Source organism: Equus caballus, chromosome 12 (assembly GCF_041296265.1).
Source record: "Equus caballus isolate H_3958 breed thoroughbred chromosome 12, TB-T2T, whole genome shotgun sequence".
Lineage (NCBI taxonomy): Eukaryota > Metazoa > Chordata > Mammalia > Perissodactyla > Equidae > Equus > Equus caballus.
The window spans coordinates 40,116,809-40,134,676 of NC_091695.1; the positions used below are offsets into that span (position 1 = coordinate 40,116,809).

A 17,868-nucleotide genomic window follows, 5' to 3' on the forward strand; every position below is an offset into this window, starting at 1 on the left:
GATGCCTCTAACTGAGGCCCAGCCCAGTTTGCTACTGCCCCCAGGTCACCGTCAATCTCTTCTGCATGTTGAATTCCTTGCTGCCCGACATGCTGGCGCCAGAGACTGGGGTGGGGTAGGTTAAGATGGGGAGTGTCAGCCTCAACTCCTGTCCAAACAGATTCATCTTAAAACATCAAGGAAAAGATTGCATTAGAGTTAATTCAATAAAGTTAATAAAGCAAAATATTGTAGTGGGCGGTCAATAAATAGTTGCTGCATGATGAATTCATTGAACGAAACTCAAGATGAGTCTTGAAGGGCGAGTGGGAGTAAGCCCTGCGGGGAAGCGGAGGTCTAGCGCCAGGTCCCAGAGGCCTGGGAAAACAAGGCCTGGTGAAGGAAAGAGCAGAAGTTGAGTTTGGCTGATTCTGAGCGCAAGAAGCCTTGAGAAGTTGGGAAGACCAGGCGGTGGCCTGAGCCCTGAGCCCTGGGCCAGGGGCAAATGGAGGATGGGGCCCGGGGAAGCCACCAGCCTTCAGAGTGGGCGAAGAGGGGCCCCGGGACCCCCGCCGTGCTGCATATCCTCTTTCCGCCCCCTTCCGGCGGAGGGACATATCACAGACTCCACCTACCTAAAGGTGGCCCCTTGTTCAGCCTTCCTAGGGTCCGGCTCGAAGGAGCCTCAGGGGTGGACAGGTTCGAGATGAGGAGTTGGATCACGCAGCGGTCGGAGGCCTGTTCCGGACACTTTTCCTCCTCCGCGCCCCCCCCCCCCCGCCCCCCGCCCCCCGCCCCCAGCGGTCCCACAAAGAGCAATCCCGGACGTTTCACTTTAAGGGGCGGGCAGGCCGGGGCGGGCCGAGGCGGGGCTCCCCTGCCAATCCCCCGGGGCGGGCCCAACCCGCGGCAGACAGTCGTCGGAGCGTCTCGGAGCCGCATCCGCTAGGGAAACAGTCCTGGGGCCGGGAGGTCGGGGCACGTGTCCAGCCGCCACCTGACCGCAAGACTCGTTGTGCCGCCGGTTCCGCAGGCACCATGAGCCAGGACACCGAGGTGGACATGAAGGAAGTGGAGCTGAACGAGATGGAGCCCGAGAAGCAGCCGATGAACGCGGCGTCGGGGGCGGCCGTGGCCGTGGTGGCGGCGGGTGGGGCCGAGAAGAACGGCCTGGTGAAGATCAAGGTGGCGGACGACGAGGCGGAGGACGCGGCCAAGTTCACGGGCCTGTCGAAAGAGGAGCTGCTGAAGGTGGCGGGCAGCCGCGGCTGGGTCCGCACGCGCTGGGCGCTGCTGCTGCTCTTCTGGCTCGGCTGGCTCGGCATGCTGGCGGGCGCCGTGGTCATCATCGTGCGGGCCCCGCGGTGCCGCGAGCTGCCGGCGCAGAGCTGGTGGCACAAGGGCGCCCTCTACCGCATCGGCGACCTTCAGGCCTTCCAGGGCCGCGACGCCGGCGACCTAGCGGGTGAGCGCGGTGCATCCTCCCCACCCCCCCGCCCCTGGTTTAGCTGGTCACCGGCTCCGACCCTGTCCCTAGATTGACTCAGACGGTTGTCCACCCCCCGGTAGCGGCGACCGCTCCCTGGGACGTAGCTCGTCCTTCCTTTTTGAAGGAAACCGTCCCCCCTCCCTCCTTCACGGGGGTAGCTGACTCAGCATCCTCCTTTCTTCCTGTGGCGCCGGGAGCCAGTCACAGCCGGTTTCTGAAGTAATGTGCTAGGCTTCTTACATCAGTTCCTCCGAGTCTCGTGGTTCAACCTCACCCCCGACGCTTAGTCGCGGGGAGAGGAGAGAATAGGGGATGTTAGAGGGACTGCGCTTTAATCCTGCTTCTGCGTTTCAGGCCTGAAGGGGCGTCTCGATTACCTGAGCACCCTGAAGGTGAAGGGCATTGTGCTGGGCCCAATTCACGAGAACCAGGAGGATGACGTCGCTGGGACGAACTTGGAACAGATCCACCCGGCTCTTGGCTCCAAGGAAGATTTTGATAGTCTCCTGCAATCGGCCAAGAAAAAGAGTGGGTGTCCTGGAGTTGGCAAGGAAGGAGCTAGGAAGGGGTTGGCCTTCTGGCCAGACGGAAGGCAGGATAGGATTTTTGTCTGGTTTACACCTGACTGGCTCTGAGTTTTCCTAGGGCAGATAACAGGGGAGGTTTGTTAGGCTTCAGCCTAAAATGGATTCGTCAGGTGATTTAGAAGCTTTCTACTTGGCAGTGCAATCATTTAACTTTTGAGTGTCAGTGCCCTTATCTGCAAAAGGTAGGCTTTTTACTAAGTCAGTGGCATTTAAACGTGTAAGAGTGGGTCCTTTTGAAAAAAAATCCAAATAAAATCTTGTCTTACTTTAAAAGGGTGCACTTTGGGAGTCGGGAGCCTAGGGCCCCATAGCTGTCTTGTCTGCTACACTACACTCTTCTACCCTGCGAGATCTTAAGCCCCCCTCCCTTCTTCATAGCTCTGTTTCAATGCAATGAGTTTTACCAGGGTTCAAATCTAAGCTTTTGTACCGAGTAATATATAGGAAATACTCTATGGACTTGTACTTGTTGATTTCCTCCTTTCCCCTCACCCAAGTCTTTCTCATGACTGCCTCTGCCTCCATTGTTCTAGGCATCCGGGTCATTCTGGACCTCACTCCCAACTACAGGGGCCAGAACCCGTGGTTCCTCCCCGATGAGATTACCACTGTGGCCACCAAGGTGGAGGTGAGTGCTGATGGCAGGTGGGAGCCGGATGCTGGGGCTGTGTTCGTCCTTTCACAGCAGCCCTGTAAACCTTGCCCGGCTGCAGTTGAGGGGCCCCTTGCTGCTTGGAGCCAGGCAGGCACGCTCCTCCCAAGGCAGAAGGATAAGCCAGCAGTGTACCCCTGTTTTCGCTTGTTCCTTTTCTTTTCTGTCCACTCGTTTTTCTTGTTTCCTTGACCCTGATGGTGACAGTGCCAGGAAGGAATTTCTCAGATGTCAGTCTGGGTTTGCTTTTTCTTCCTTTTGGGAGAGGAAGCCCTTTCTCTGTGGGAGTCCTGTCCTGTCTGGTTTCCTGGTTCTCGTTGGGTGTGTTTTGGAGTGGAGCCCAGTCTGCACTGGCGTCTTCCTATATGTCTGGGACAATGCCAAGCGTTTCATATATGTTTTCTAATCCCCTGTATAGCTGCACAAAGTCCCTGTCATCCCCAGTCTGTGAACGAGGCAGCTGAGGTTCAGAGGGACTTAATGTGCCTGGGATTTGAGGTCCTGAGCAGTCTTAGTTCTCTAGTCTGCCTTCTCTGAAGAGGTGTATAGGCTCAAACTCTATACCCAGCAGCTGGGAATGGGGCTTTAGAGCACCCCTGCTCCTAAGCCGGGGTTGTAGGACACTGATCAGTTCAGAAGAGGCAGAACAAGATGGAGACAGACCCTGACACCTTGCTGGCAGCCATGATTCTGAGGTAGAATTGAGCATTTCCATAGGACCCTTGGGGTCATCCAATTCAGCCCTTGCTAATTGCTGGAAGACCCTTTAAAGTGGGCCGGCCTGGTAGCATAGTAGTTAAGTTTGTGCACTCTGCTTTGGCGGCCTGGGGTTCGTGGGTTCAGATCCTGGGAGCAGACCTATACACTGCTTACCAAGACATGCTGTGGTGGTGTCCCACATACAAAATAGAAGATTGGTACAGATGTTAGCTCAGGAACTATCTTTCTCACCAAAAAAATAAGTAAAAAATAAAGTTAAATTGTTAAAAAATAAAATAAAATAAAAGTCACTGATAAGGGAATGTTTACAGGTGGCATGGCATGAGGAGTGGTGGCCTCAGATGAAAGTGGAGACGAGAGGAGAGAGCACATGGAGCAGGGAGAAAAAGGGAAAAAAGGGGGCGGTGGGGTACCATGTTTTATGCCCCAAGAATGCCAGGCCCTGAGGCCGGTTCTGCAGAGCTGGCGCCTCTTTTCAGATCTTCTAAGCTGCCCTCGGGCTGTGCTTTGAATTGCACTGTTTCATTTTTGCCCTTGCTGAGACCTGCTGTTTGACTCACACCCTCCCCAGGCCTCAGGACACTGGGAGAGGAGTAAGTACACTTGTCCTGGGCTCTTCACTAGCATTTTGGGTCCTCTCTCTGCTGCTCTCTGATTCTGGTCTTGGGCGTGCCTCTTTGCTTCTCTGAGACTGTTTACTCATCTCTAAAACGAGTCTACTAGCCTACCACACATGCTAAGGGTTGAATGAAGTTATGTCTATGAACATACTTTTTCTCTTGGGCCTGTTCTGTAGGGATCAAAGGTGAAGCTGTGTGATTTGCCTTGGGGAAGAATAGAAAAGTAAAATGCTACAGCACTAAGAGAATCAATGATAGGTTAGAAGGGAGGGGACCAAAGGCTAAACTTTTGTAACAGAAGTGGGAAAGTGAGACCATTCAAGGCAAGTGACTCTCCCAAGGTCATGGCGAAGTGCTGGGTAGGCAAGGTTTAGTGTGGGCTGGGATTTTCTGAGCCTTTGCATCAGAGTGTTGATATATTTCCTCTGTTCTTTTGCTCTCCTCCCTATAGGATGCCCTGAAGTTTTGGATGCAGGCTGGTGTGGATGGCTTCCAGTTTCGGGACGTGGGGAATCTGACGGTGAGTTCCCTTTCCATGTGAGAGGCAGAGCCTGGGCCAGAACAGAGTGTCTTGCCAGGGTCTCATAGTGTTTCCTGTTCCTCAACTCTGCTTTTTTCTTTCTAGAATGCGTCTTCATTCTTGGCCAAGTGGCAGGACATGACCAAAAACATCAGTGAAGATAGGTGGGTGACAGACCACACCCCCTCCCCAAGTCGGCTCCACTGTGAGAACCCCTCAGTGGAATGGTAGGCCCAAGGAAGGGGGAAGTTCCTAGTCCAGAGAACCTTCTTCACTTCCAGTTTTCCTTTCTTGTCCTATACCAACCTTGTGCCCTGCTCTACTCCGTGCAGGCTCTTGATTGCAGGGACCGAGTCCTCTGACCTTCACCAGATCCGGAGCCTACTCGAATCCACCAAGGACCTGTTGCTGACCAGCTCCTACCTGTCAAACCCCAGTTTCACTGGCAAGCATGTAGAATTCCTGGTCACCCAGTATTTGAACACCACTGGCAGTCGTTGGTGCAGCTGGAGTGTGAGTACTACAGTGGTGGGCGTAGGGCAGGAGGCGTTTTGGAGGAAAGGGGTTTTGGGAAATGGAGGCAGGGGTGGGCTTTGGGGCTCACCAGTGCATCCGTTCCTGCAGTTGTCTCAGACGGGGCTCCTGACTTCCTTCGTGCCGGCTCAACTCCTCCGACTCTACCAGCTGCTGCTCTTCACCCTGCCAGGGACCCCGGTTTTCAGCTATGGGGATGAGATTGGCCTGGAGGCAGCTGTCCCACCTGGACAGGTATTGCTTGCTGCCTCCCCAGTACGGTGCTGGAGGTGGTGTTCCTCCATCATGATGGCTCTGTGGAGGAGAGCAGACAGATATGAGCTTTGGGTGGAATTGCGTTTGATTCCTAGTCAGCCACCTAGTCAGAAGCTGTGTGGCCTTGGCAAGTTACTGCACTTGTCTGAGCCTTGGCCATCTCTGCTATGATATTGCATTTCTTGTAGGGTAGTTAGGATTGAATGAGGGCATATTTTAAAATGTGATGCCTGGTACCTGGTAGGTATTCAGTATGGTAGCCATCACTCACTCACTTAGTCAAGCACTCAGTGGACAGTGGATACCCTGGGCCCTCCAGGAACTCAAAAGTTCAGTTGGGGAGCCCAGTGAGAAGTGCACAGCAGCGAGGGCTGTGATAGGATAAGACTGTGAAGACACTCACTTAGTTTTAGCTGACACCTGAGCTGGTATTTACAGAACCGGTCATCAGTTTTTTCCACAAACTTACTGAGTAATTCCTATATGCCAATCATGGAGGATACAGCAAAGCACAAAAGAGCTAGAGATGGTGAAATTAGATAATAAATAAATATAATATAGATGGCAGGTGCTGATAAGTACTGTGCAAAAGAAAGCAGGGTAGGAGGCCTAGAGACTAGGGCATGGAGTGTATTTTACGTAGAATGGCCGTAGAAAACCTGGTGAGACAACTGAGCAGGGATGGGAGGGAAGTGAGGGAGCTAGCTGGTGGCTGTCTGGGAGAAGGGCCCTCTGGGCTGAGGGGACAGTGTGTGCAAGGACCTGAGGCAGGAGCCTGCCTTGTTTGTCCAGGAGAAGTTAGATGTGGGTGGGGGGTTATGCATCAATGGGGGTGGGAATGGCAGGAGGAGCAGGGAGTGCAGGCCAGGCCTCTTCCAAGTCCTATTTTCCCCACTTTTCAGCCTCTGAAGGCCCCAGTCATGCTGTGGGATGAATCCAGCTTCCCCAACACCTCAAGATCTGTAAGCTCCAGCAAGACTGTGAAGGTAAGGGATTTAGATGGGCAGGGCCTGACCAGCAGTGGGTGGGCAGGTGGCCCGTAGGAGTTTGCACCCAGGGGAGCCCTTCATCCCTTCCTGCTCTGTCTTCATCGCCTGCAGGCTCAGAGTCAAGACCCTGGCTCCCTCCTTTCCCTGTTCCGGCGGCTGAGTGATCAGCGGAGTAAGGAGCGCTCCCTGCTGCATGGCGACTTCCACATACTCTCGTCCGGGCCTGACCTCTTCTCCTATGTCCGACAATGGGACCAGAACGAGCGTTTCCTGGTAGTGCTCAACTTTGGGAATGTGGGCCAACCTGCCAAGTTGGGGACCTCCAGCCTGCCCACCAGCACCAGCCTGCCGGCCAGGGTGGATCTGATGCTCAGCACCCAGCCGGGCCGTAAGGAGAGTGCCTCTGTTGAGCTGGAGCACCTGACCCTGGAACCCCACGAGGGCTTGCTGCTCCGCTTCCCCTACGTGGCCTGAACAGGACCCACCACTCACACCTTCCCTTCTCCAGGCCCTTTGGCTTCTCGTTTCTCTTTCCTTTTTTTTATTTTTAACTGTCACAGATCACAAGTGAACCCCCAAATAGGGTGTTTTCTGCCTTCAAATAAAAGTCACCCCTGCCCGGTGAGGGTTTGTCTTCCCTCCGCCCCTCTGTCAGGGGCAAGAATTTCACTCCCCTTCCTCCCTTCCCACCAAACCTGCTGCACAGTGATCAGGGCCAGAGGGTTCCATGCGTCTGCTCCAGTGTGAGAGGAAGGGGCCTGCCAAGCATCCAGGCCTCCTCACCCAGGCTGGGCCAGGTACTCTCCTGGAAGTCTCTGGTCTTGCTGACTGTTTCCTCATCTCCCTCAGCAATGGTCTTCAGCCAAGTGTGGTCAGTTTTCCTATTTGTGCAGATTTTGCCTTTCAGGGAGAAAGAGTGGGAGTGGGGTGGCCGGTTTTCTAGGAGGTTCTTGTGAAGGATACTAGAGGTTACTCATTCAACAGGAATTTATTGCATACTTAGGATGTGCCAGAAACTGTTTGTTCTAGGCCCTGGGGTTACAGGAGAGAAGAAAGTACAAAGGTCTCCGTCTCCTTGGGGCTTATTCTAGTAAGGAGACGCAGAAGACAGCAGATAAATAAAATCTAGAGTAGGGTGGCTATGGTGTAGTGTTCAAAGATCAAAAAGGAAAGCAGGGAAGGAGGTCGGTGTTTGGGGTGGGGGCTAGAGGAGGCCTCACCCAGGAGGTGACGTTTGAATAAGAGACCCGAAATAAGGGAGAGAGTTAACTTGCCAGATATCTGGGGAAGGAGCTTTCCAGTGCCCTGGGGTGGGAGTGTACCTGACACTTGTGAGGAATGAGGAGAGCAAGCGGGGAGGGTAAGGGATGACATTTAGCTGCCAGGGGGGTAGATCAGGAAGGTCATGGTAAGGTGGCCATAGCAGGGTGTGAAGAGTTTGGCAAATAGCACAGTCCCCACGAGACTGCCCTCACTTGAGACACCAGCTGCAAGTTTGGGGTCCCCATGACTATCCTTAGCGGGTAATCACTAGAACCACTCACGGAACTCAGGAAAGCACTAATATTACAGTTTTATTGTAGCAGAAGGATACACATTAGAACCAACCAATGGACAGGATGAATAGGATGGAACATGGGAGGGGGTCCAAATGTGGAGCTTCCCATCCTCTCCAGTGGAGTCCTGGACACAAGACCTCCTGGTGTGTAACACATGCAGTGTGGCCAAGCAGGGAAGCTCACCTGAGCCTTGGTGTTCAGAGTGTTTCTTGGGGGCTTAATCACATATTGCCCATGTGGCTGACCTTTAGTCTCCCTCTTCCAGAGGTCACATGTCCCAAAGCCCTCAGGGTAAATCACATTGTTGACTGTCTGATCTCTGAAGCCCCCAGACAGCAAAGACTGCCATCAGGCAGGGCGTCCCAGGGGCCTAGTGATCACCTCCCTGTGGCTGAAGGCAAAAGCCAGACTTCAGGTAGGATTAATTCCTCACTACACACATGGTCTGAGGGAGTGGGATGGGAGTTGGAGGGTTTGGAGTGGAGCCACATGGTCTGACTTTGATTTTAACTGGCTCACTGGCTGTTTGACTAGCAGGGAAGCCGGTTAGAATAATTGTTGCTGCTGCAGCTTGGAAGACTTATTAGGACGTACCAGTGAAGGTGGTAAGAAGCATTTGGATCCTGCATTTATGTTGCAGGTAGATCCCTAGGATTTGCTGTCACTCCTGTTGCAGTCAAGTGATTGTTAGGTTGGCCCTCCTAACTTTCTCATGGGAAAGAACACCAGTTCCTGTGGGATGGGGTGTGGGTTGCGCCTGGGCCTCTAAGAGTGTCTTCTATAGGGGACAGATCAAGAAATTCCACATTAAGGCTCAGTCCTTGTTGGCTCACTTTTGCTTGCCTTGCCCTGCAACTGCCTGAGGGCCATGAGGGAAGGCGTGCCCTGAGCCTATACTCTGAGGGGCTCCGGCACAATTCCTGAGAAGACCAGCCAGCCACCTGGACCTGGCTCCCCGCTGCCTACAATTTCCCTTCTTCCTCCTGACAGCCCTTCCCCTCTGGCTCTCGTTTAATCTCAGCCTCTCCTCTTCCTGAGGCTCCCCACCCCTTCCCTCCTTGGCCTTTCCCAGGGTCCCAGCTCCAGCCTTCCCTCTTTCATTCTTCCTCTGCCTCTGTGCTTCCCCTCTGACCTTCAGTCTGTATCATGGTGTCGCTACAGATGGAGCCTCATCATGATTGCATGCTTTGAAATTTACTGTGGACTTACTTTTTTAAAAAAAGTGAAATTGTTAATTGTAAAATTTACCTAACAAAATTTGCCGTTTTAACCATTTTTAGGTGTATAGTTCAGTGGCATTAAGTAGATTCACACTGCAGCCATCACCACCATCCATCTCCAGAACTTTTCTCATCACGCCAAGCTGAGACTACCCATTAAACAGTGACCACACCCCATATTTGTTTTCAAAATAGGAAATGAATTAACCAAAAGTCAAATCAGAGACACTCAAATTTCCAGTGATGCTGAGTGGGGTCGTGGTGACACCCTACCTCTGTGCTGTGGGGGAACAGGTGAGAACAGTAACTTGCAGGCCCTCTGCAATCTGCAAGAGCTGCATGTGCCATTAACTGCCCTCACTTCCCACGTTAAAGAAGGAAGGGAACTTACGAGCCAGATGCAGTCACAGAAGCCACCTCAGCTCCCAACTATCCTATGAACGAATAATTCTCTTACTGCAGATGAGGAAAGAGGCCAGAATGCCTCTCCCCAGGGCACCCTGAACTGACAGCAGGACTCGCCTGAAGCAGAGGGCAGGTGGCCCCCACAGGAAACGTACCTCTGCTGTTCATTCACTCAACAAACATTTTTTGAGCTATTGCCCTGTTCCTGGTAACATCCTCAACTTTCTGGGTTCAGGGTGAACAGGATCCTGCCCTCACGGTTTCCAGTCTCCAAAGGATCAAATGCTTGGAATTCTAAGTGCTGAAGGCCACCTCTTAAGGGTTAAGGGCACTTTTAAATGAGATAATTGTTTAATGAGACTCACCTTTTTCCCCCCTTTTTAAGTCATGTGATAAACCTCTGAGGACTGTGGGACCCTGTGTACAGAGGAGGCTGAGGGCTCAGAGAAATAAGGGACCCTGCTGGACACAGCAGTGGGGCTGCCATTTGCACCCAGGCTTCAGCACTGGTCAAGCCCCCTGCACCACTGGACTTGGTCTTTCCCCAGGGCCCCTGGCCAATTACCTGCCCTTGGGTTGGGGAGGGGACCGACCTCTCCATCGGCCTGAGTCATTCTTCTAGTACCAGTCAATGTTCTACGTGTTGGGCCATAAAGGGATCTAAAATACTGCCACCCTCTTCCGGCCTTCACTGATTGGGCGTGGAAGCAGATGTTCGAGTAATTGCAGTCCTGGGATAAAGGCTGTGGGGCAGCAGTGAACGAGGCCCTGTGGAGTGCAGAGAAGGGTTTAACCCGGGAGGGATCAGGGGAAGCTTCTCGGTGCCTTCATGTGATCTGAGGCTGAGGCACCAGTGCACATTCATGTGATGCACTTACGGGACAGGACCACCTGTGTAGAGGGGACATGTACAGCCACTCAGTTGAGACAGCACGGTGAGTGTGAGGAACCATAAAGCCTGGGTTTTGGCAGTCTGGGAGGGTAGTGAGCCAACCAGGGGCTGAAGCACAAAGGGCTTTAACAGCCATGCTCAAGTGATCTACACTTTGCCCCGTATGTAGATTAGTGGTTCCCTCCCTCGTTGCGCAGTATCCTCTGGGAAAATCTCTCCCATCCAGCATCCACTGAATTGGAATCTCCAAAGGGTGAGCCTAGGAGTCTGTTTTTTTTTTTCTTAAGATTTTATTTTTTTCCTTTTTCTCCCCAAAGCCCCCCAGTACATAGTTGTATATTCTTCGTTGTGGGTCCTTCTAGTTGTGGCGTGTGGGACGCTGCCTCAGTGTGGTTTGATGAACAGTGCCATGTCCACGCCCAGGATTCGAACCAACGAAACACTGGGCCGCCTGCAGCGGAGCGCGCGAACTTAACCACTCGGCCATGGGGCCAGCCCCTAGGAGTCTGTTTTTAGCCACCTTTCTGAAATGGTTCTCAGCAGTTTGGGAATCACTAGGTCCATGTTCCCCAACCTTGCTTTGTTATGCCCGAGGACAATGATTAGAAAAATCCTGGTTTTTCTTCTGGATGTTCTGTTTCAGGAGGTCTGGGTTAGGACACCAGCATCTATGTAAGAAGCTCCGTTAAGAACGAGAAAGGAACTTTGCTCTCGGTGGTGGGGAAACCACTGAAATGTGCTTGGTAGGAAATGATGTGGTCAGGTTTGAGGTCCAGAAAGATCTCTCTGGCTCTGCTGTTGTGGAGGAAGAAGTTGAGGGTGTCAGAGAGCCTTTTAGGGGGCTGCTGGAATGGCCCTGAAGATTCAGAAGTTAAAGAGGCAGAGGTGGTGGAGTTGGAGAGGAGAGGATGGCTTGGAGAGATGTCTCAAGAGAAGAAACTCCAGGATTTCATGATCGCCCAGGTGAGATGGATGTGAGGGAAGAAGTGAGCTGTGTGGTGATTCCTGAGTTTCCAGCTTAGGTGATTGAGGGGGCAGGCTGGCGCCATCAAGCTGAGTGGGGGAGGCAGGGAGAGAAGCAGCTGTGGGCAGAGAGGTGATCAGCTCCATGTAGACGTAGCGGGTTTAGGTGCCCTTGGACTTGCAGGTGGAAGATGCTAGCAGGGGAGGGTCTATAGCTCGGCAGAGGTGAAGCTCTGGGAGCCCTTGGGGTAAGAGAGAGAGTTACATACCGTGAATGTGAATGACGCTAGGGATTGTGTGGGGTGAGAAGGGTGACATTGGAGCCCTGAGCACTGGCAACATTTACAAGACTGAGAGTGGAAGAGAGACCCACAAAGGAGGAAAAACAGAAGAGAATGGAGCCCAGGGGTTGGGAATGGGAAAGCAGGAGGATGAGACCAGGTCAGTGTCAGATAGAGCAGAGCTGTCCCAGCTGCCTTCATTTTGGTGACAAGGACATCATTGGTGGTCTTCTGGTAGTCTTCTCCAGAGCACTTCCAAGGGATGGTGGAGAAATGGATTTTTCTGATTTTAATAGTGGGAGGGACTTGTACAAGTTTCTAGATAGTCAGTCGGAGTTCCTGGTTTTCTTAATCAGGTTTCTTAGGTTTCAAAAGAATTTATTGAAGGGCTATTAGGAACTGCCAGGAGGAGCAGGACTGGTCTTGGAGAACGGGCAGGAAGCAAGTGCCAAGCAGCAGGAAGTACAATTGTCTTTTAACTGGAACAGCCTGGGAGGCTGCCATGGGGAACACGCTGCCAGTGCGTGTGTGGTTGGGCACAAAGCCATTGGTTGCTGAGGTGGGGTGTGAGTGATGCCGAAATTCAGAACGTGCTCCACTTGCAATGGCCTTGGTGTGTCCTGAGTCCAGGAATGAAGGGGAGAGGGCTCTGTCCAGTTGCTGAGTCATGCATGTGGTACTGTGCCTGCACTGAAGGGCATCCTTTTCCACTTCACACATGGGTGTTCATTGGCCTAGGGTGGTGCTAGATACAGAAGAGTCAAGGATGATTTTAAGGTTTTCGGCCTGAGCAGCTAGAAGATTGGATTTGCCATTTATTAAGGTGGGGAAGACGTCCGGAGGGACGGGTTTAAAAGGCGAAATGAGCAGCTCAGTTTGGGCCTTGATTCCTTTGGGTCTAGTCAACATGTAAGTGGAAATGTCAGGATGTTAGCTGGACATACTGTTCGGGCTTTCATGAAGAGACCTGGGCTTGGATGCAAATTTGGGAGTTATGTGGACTGCTGGCATTTAGAGCCACAAGATGACAGGAAGTGACCTGGGGAGTGAGTGTAGAGAGGGAAGAAAAGAAGACCAAGGACTGAGAACCAGTCCTTCAGAGGTGGGACAGATGAGGAGGAGCCAGCAACAGACTGAGAAGGAGGGGCAGTGAGGTAGGTGGGAGGGTGTGGCCCTGGAGACCAAGCGAGGAGGAGATGGTGGACTCTGTGAAATGCTGCTGGAGGGACAAGTAAGAGGACAGAGGCTTGGCCGTGGGGCTTCTCATCATGGAGTTCTTTGGTGACCTTGACAAGAACAGTTTTGGTTGAGGCTGGGGCAAAAGCAGACTGGAAGAGGATCGGAGGAGAGAATTGGAGTTCAGTGAGTATAGACAGTGTAGCTGTTAAGGAAGGGAGAGATATGAGGCTTTGGCCAGAGGAAGAAGGGGGCCAAAATGCTTTGCTTTGTTTTAAGATGGGAGCGATAACAGCATATTTGTTGTAGTAGAGAGGCGGAAGATGCCAGGCAGAGGAGACCTGCTGGACAGATGCTGGATGGGGAGGAGGGCCAGCCTTAGCTGGGAGCTGCTCACAGCAAAGGTGGAGCACATGAGTCTAGAGTTGCCCATGTGTAGGTGGGTAGACATGGTGGGAATTTGTGGAGTTCCACCCACAGATTGCTTTTATTTTCTCAGTGAAACAGGAAACAAGGTCATCAGCTGAGAGTGAGGATTGGGGCCTCCTAAGTGTTGGAGGTTTGAGGAGAGGGGAGAAAGTATGAATAAGCATCCAGGAGCTTCCTATGCAGTGTCTGTTTGGGAACTAGTAGCACCCACATCGCCAACTTGTTAGAAATGCAGAATCTCAAGCCCGCCCCAGACCTATCAAATCAGAATCCGAATCTGCATTATAGACCCAAGATGACTCATATGTACCCTCCAGTTGGACAAGACCTGATGGAAGAGAATGGTAGAGCCACTGTTTGACAGAAATGGAGATGGATTGCCAGGCAGTGTGAACAACCTGCTTCAGACCTGCCTGTTTCTCTTGGTGCTAACTAATGGAATTTCAGTGGTTGGCCTTGAAAACCCCAGGTCTCTTTAACTGGTGATGACAAAGAAAAAAAAAAAAAAAATCTGGGTACGATAAGGAGAAAATGTTCCCTCTTTTTCTGAAGCCTCAGAAATGAAAGCAAATTCTTTTCTGCATCATAAAACCATCGTTGCAAATGTTATTTCTAACAAGGGAATTTGTCAGACAATCAAATATAACAGGCTGTTGCTTTGTCCTGTGAAAGTAACATTTAACTTTTAAAAGGCTCGTGATTCTGATTGCTCGTCTTCCTTAATAATGCGTTGCCCTGGCAATATTTAAATCCACATCTCTGTTTTCTAGAAGGTATAAATACCTGTGAGTCTTTTGTTAAGCCAGAAAGGGAGCGTTGACACATCCTTCTTCTCCCACATGCGTGACATGAAATAATCCCAGTGACTGCGAGATCTCTTGAACAAAGAGTTTGAGAGTCTTGTCTCATTTAAATGAACACACAGGAGGCAAGGACACCTATGTGAGGTGGAGGGTTGGGGGCATGAGGAGAGGGGTGAAATTGAGAACAGCTTTGGGAATAAGGCAAGGGAGCTGACTGGGGACAAGGGCAAGCGTAGTTAGATGGCACGATGACGCCCATTGGCTGAGGTCAGGAGCCCTGCACTCGTCCTGGTGCCAACCTCCGCAGTAGCAGGATTGTTTTCCAGTGGTGCTTGACTGCCTATGTGTAGGATCAGGGAAGATGGATGGTGGAGTTGATCCAGGGTGGTGAATTTGCAGTGGAAAAGGGGGCACGGGATTGTGAATATTTGTGGCGTGGATGAAAGATTGCATGGTTCAGGATTCTCGGGGAAGGAAAAGTGACAGCAGGGGAGGGGGCTGAAAGAATGGGAGAAAAAGCAGCGGTCCTAGAGGAAGATGAGGAAGCCTGGTGGGACTGGGGAGTTAGAGGGATGACACTGGGATTTAAGCTCTCATCAAGGAGCAGTTGAGGACTCTGGGTGTGGCTGACGTGTGGTGGAGAGTGAGGTCACTGGGGCTGAAGAGATCACGACACTGACTTTGCCACTTTGAATGAGTCACCCAGCCAGGGTGGCAGCCAGGGTTAAGAGGAGGAGAGCATAGGCTTGGAGATCATTTGGGGATGGAATCCTTGCTCCGCCTCAACTAAGCCTTGACAAACAAATGGCAAGCAACAGGATATATTGGAGTACATAAGGAAGCCATTTGGTGTAAACCTAATTCGGCCTGAGCTTGTTTGTCCAAAAGGGCCTGACATGGCCGTTGAGCATGCATTGTAATCTGCTTTAAGCATTTGCTGTGTCCCAAAGACAAGAATAAATGCCCTTAAGATAAAGATGCAGCTTCCCCCACATTGGCATTTCCTTAAGGATAAGCATCTCCCCCTAGGTTAGGAACTGATTGCTGCGCCCACCCAGCTGGAGACAACAGACCTGCTTCCTGCTGTGTTCACTGAGACAGCAGACCTCCTACCTGCTGTGTCCATCAGTCACTGGGCCGACAGAGCAATCTCATGACTATTGTAAAAGGGACATTTCAGTCATATGTGAAACATGCTCTTTGAGGGTATATAACCACTCAGTACACCTCACTTCTTTGATGCCCTTCCTTCCTTGGGGAAGGAAGGCCCCGGGCTAAGCTAGTTCTCAGATCTGGCTCAGAATAAACTCACCTCAATTTTCATTTATAGATTGCTTATGGATTATTTTCGTGGACAGTCTCTTAACCTGTTTCCTCATCTGTGAGATAGTCTGAACTCTTTTTACTCACAACACTTCTAACGCTAAATGGATTTTTTTTTTTTTTCTCACACCAACCAATTCTCTGATTCTCTAGACACTGACTGGGTGTCTTACAATTCAATTCAATTCTGACACTATCTACTATCTACTTGGATCGGATCCCACAGGTTAAGGGTTCATTCCCACAAGATGCTCCCGTTTGAGATGCCAGTGGCAAGTCCCAGGTTGTCAACAGTACTTCTGACCAACTGGCTGTAAACTCAGAGGGTTCCCACAACTCCCTCCTCAGGTTCGATAATTCTCTAGGGCGACTTACAGAACTCAGGAAAATGCTTCCTGCTATTACCAGTTTGTTATAAAGGATACAACTCAGGAGCAACCAAATGCAAGAGATGCGTGGGGTAAGGTTCGGGAGAGGAAAGGTGCTTGGAGCTTCCATGCCCTCTCTGGGCGTACCACCATCCCAGCACCTCGATGTGTTCCCCCACCTGGAAGCTCTCAGAACTCCAAGGTTTAGGGTTTTTTTATGGAGGTTCCATTACATAGGCATGATTGATGAAATCATTGGCCATAGTGATTGAACTCGATCTCCAGCCCCTCTCCCTTCCTGACAATTGGGTGGAGCTGAAAGTTCCAACCCTCTAATCATGTGCTTGGTTCCTCTGGAAACCAGTTCCCATCCTGAAGCCATCCAGGGGCGCCCCTCCCCCAAGAGTCACCTCATTAGCCTAAATTCAGGTATGCTTGAAAGGGGTTTATTGTGAATAAGAAAAGACACTCTTCTCACCTCTGTCACACAGGAAATTCCACAGGTTTTAGAAGCTCTGGGTCAGGAACTGGGGACAAAGACCAATAATATTTCTTATTATATCCCAGATAGGGACAATAACATCCATCTCAAAGCGACTTCATCCACATGTCGGAGGAGGAAGAATGCTAGTAGGAGTCCGTCTGGTTCCCAGTTGTCCAAGGCAGCAAAGATACAATAGAATAATGATCCTTTACTGTCTACTATGTTGCACCGTACCCGGTGCTTTACTGATCCTGAGGGGCCGTGGTCCGACATGTGCTTCCCCTGGACTTGGCTGGGCAGAGGCAGAAGGGCATGAGAGGGAGAAGTCAAGACCTTTAGGGGGTGGGGAAGGAAGCCAGTGTTTTCTGAGTGTTCAGCATGTAACAGACCCAGCATGATTCTCTCCCTTTTACAGATGAGGAGACGGAGACTTGAAATAATAGAGTGACTCGTTCAGTTTCACAAACTCTGGCTCCCAAACTCTCGCCTTGTGGTTTCCCGAGTGATAGGAGTGCTAGGCATGTCTTTCATTCTAGTATTTGGTCTTCCATCCTGGTTCCTGTCACAGAGCTCCTAAATCCCTTGGAATTTCCCGGTTGATAGGAAGGAGCATCTTTTGTTTTAATGAGATGTCTCTTGATAGGCTCCTGGATACAGGATGGGCACTGGTCATCAGAAAGAGAGAGCCATGATTAGAAGCTTGGAACTTTTAGCCCCAACCCTCATCCTCCAGGGAGGGGAGAGGGGCTGGAGATTGAGTTAATAATTGATCACACCTACAGGATGAAGCCTCCATAAAAATCCTTAAAGTACAGGGTCCAGAGAGCTTCTAGGTTGGTGAATACATCCATGTGCTGGGTGGGTGGTGCACCCCGTCTCCACGGGGAAAGAAGTTCCTACGCTTGGGACCCTTCTGGACCTCGCCCTACGTACCTCTTCATTTGGCTGTTCATCTGTATCCTCTATCATATCTTTTATTATATAATCGGTAAATGTGTTTCCCTGAGTTCTGTGAGCTGTTATAGCAAATTGTTGAACCTGAGGAGGGGGTTGTGGGATCCCCCAGTTTGTAACCAATCAGATAGAAGTGTGGGTAGCCTCAGGACCCACTACTTTTGACTGGCATCTGAAGTGGGGACAGTCTTGTGGGACTGAGCCCTTATCCTGCAGGATTGACACTATCAGATAGATAGTGTGAGAACTAAACTGGGATGCCTAGCTGGTGTTGGAGAATTGATTGGTGTAGGAAAACCCCACACATATTTGGTTTCAGAAATTTTGTGGGTAGAAGAAAGGAAACAGAATTTTTTCTTTTTAGTAGGGCCAGAATATTCCAAGAGGAGAAATCAAAAGAATAAAAAGCATGAAGAAGTCAGTCTGGGGCCTGTGTGAGGACCAGGAGAATTTCAGGGGCTGGGACTAGGGTCTGTACGGTGAGGGGTCAGAGAAGCTAAAGAAGTAGGTAGGGCTGAATGGAAGGCTTTGGACGCTAAGGAACTTGCATTTTTATCCCAAGCTGTTGACTTGTTGTAAGCAAGGGATTGACAGCATCAGATCTATGTTTTGACTGCCTCATGGAGAATGGATGGGAGTGGGACCAATTAAGGCAGGGGTTGGCAA

At 51.1% G+C, this 17,868-nt stretch overlaps 1 protein-coding gene across 2 annotated transcripts; it reads left to right on the forward strand.

The window, feature by feature from the left end:
• Positions 1-362: 362 nt before the first annotated feature.
• SLC3A2 (solute carrier family 3 member 2) lies at positions 363-6,970 on the forward strand. 2 transcript variants are annotated; one of them, XM_005598254.4, is made up of 9 exons: positions 363-1,444; positions 1,823-1,996; positions 2,589-2,683; positions 4,499-4,567; positions 4,673-4,794; positions 4,900-5,080; positions 5,192-5,335; positions 6,259-6,342; positions 6,457-6,970. In XM_005598254.4, the coding sequence occupies exons 1-9, from the start codon at positions 1,018-1,020 to the stop codon at positions 6,817-6,819; spliced, it is 1,659 nt and encodes a 552-aa protein (XP_005598311.3). In that variant the 5' UTR covers positions 363-1,017; the 3' UTR covers positions 6,820-6,970. The 2 variants fall into 2 exon arrangements, with proteins under 2 accessions (XP_005598311.3, XP_005598312.3); XM_005598255.4 differs by having other exon boundaries at positions 4,673-4,731.
• Positions 6,971-17,868: the final 10,898 nt, after the last annotated feature.

Bases quoted from the DNA above. Each gene is read 5' to 3' on its own strand.
- SLC3A2 (XM_005598254.4), top strand. From the start codon at position 1,018: ATGAGCCAGGACACCGAGGTGGACATGAAGGAAGTGGAGCTGAACGAG. The intron at 4,795-4,899 runs GTAGGCCCAAGG...TACTCCGTGCAG, and splicing joins GAGAACCCCTCAGTGGAATG to GCTCTTGATTGCAGGGACCG. The intron at 5,336-6,258 runs GTATTGCTTGCT...CCCACTTTTCAG, and splicing joins CAGCTGTCCCACCTGGACAG to CCTCTGAAGGCCCCAGTCAT.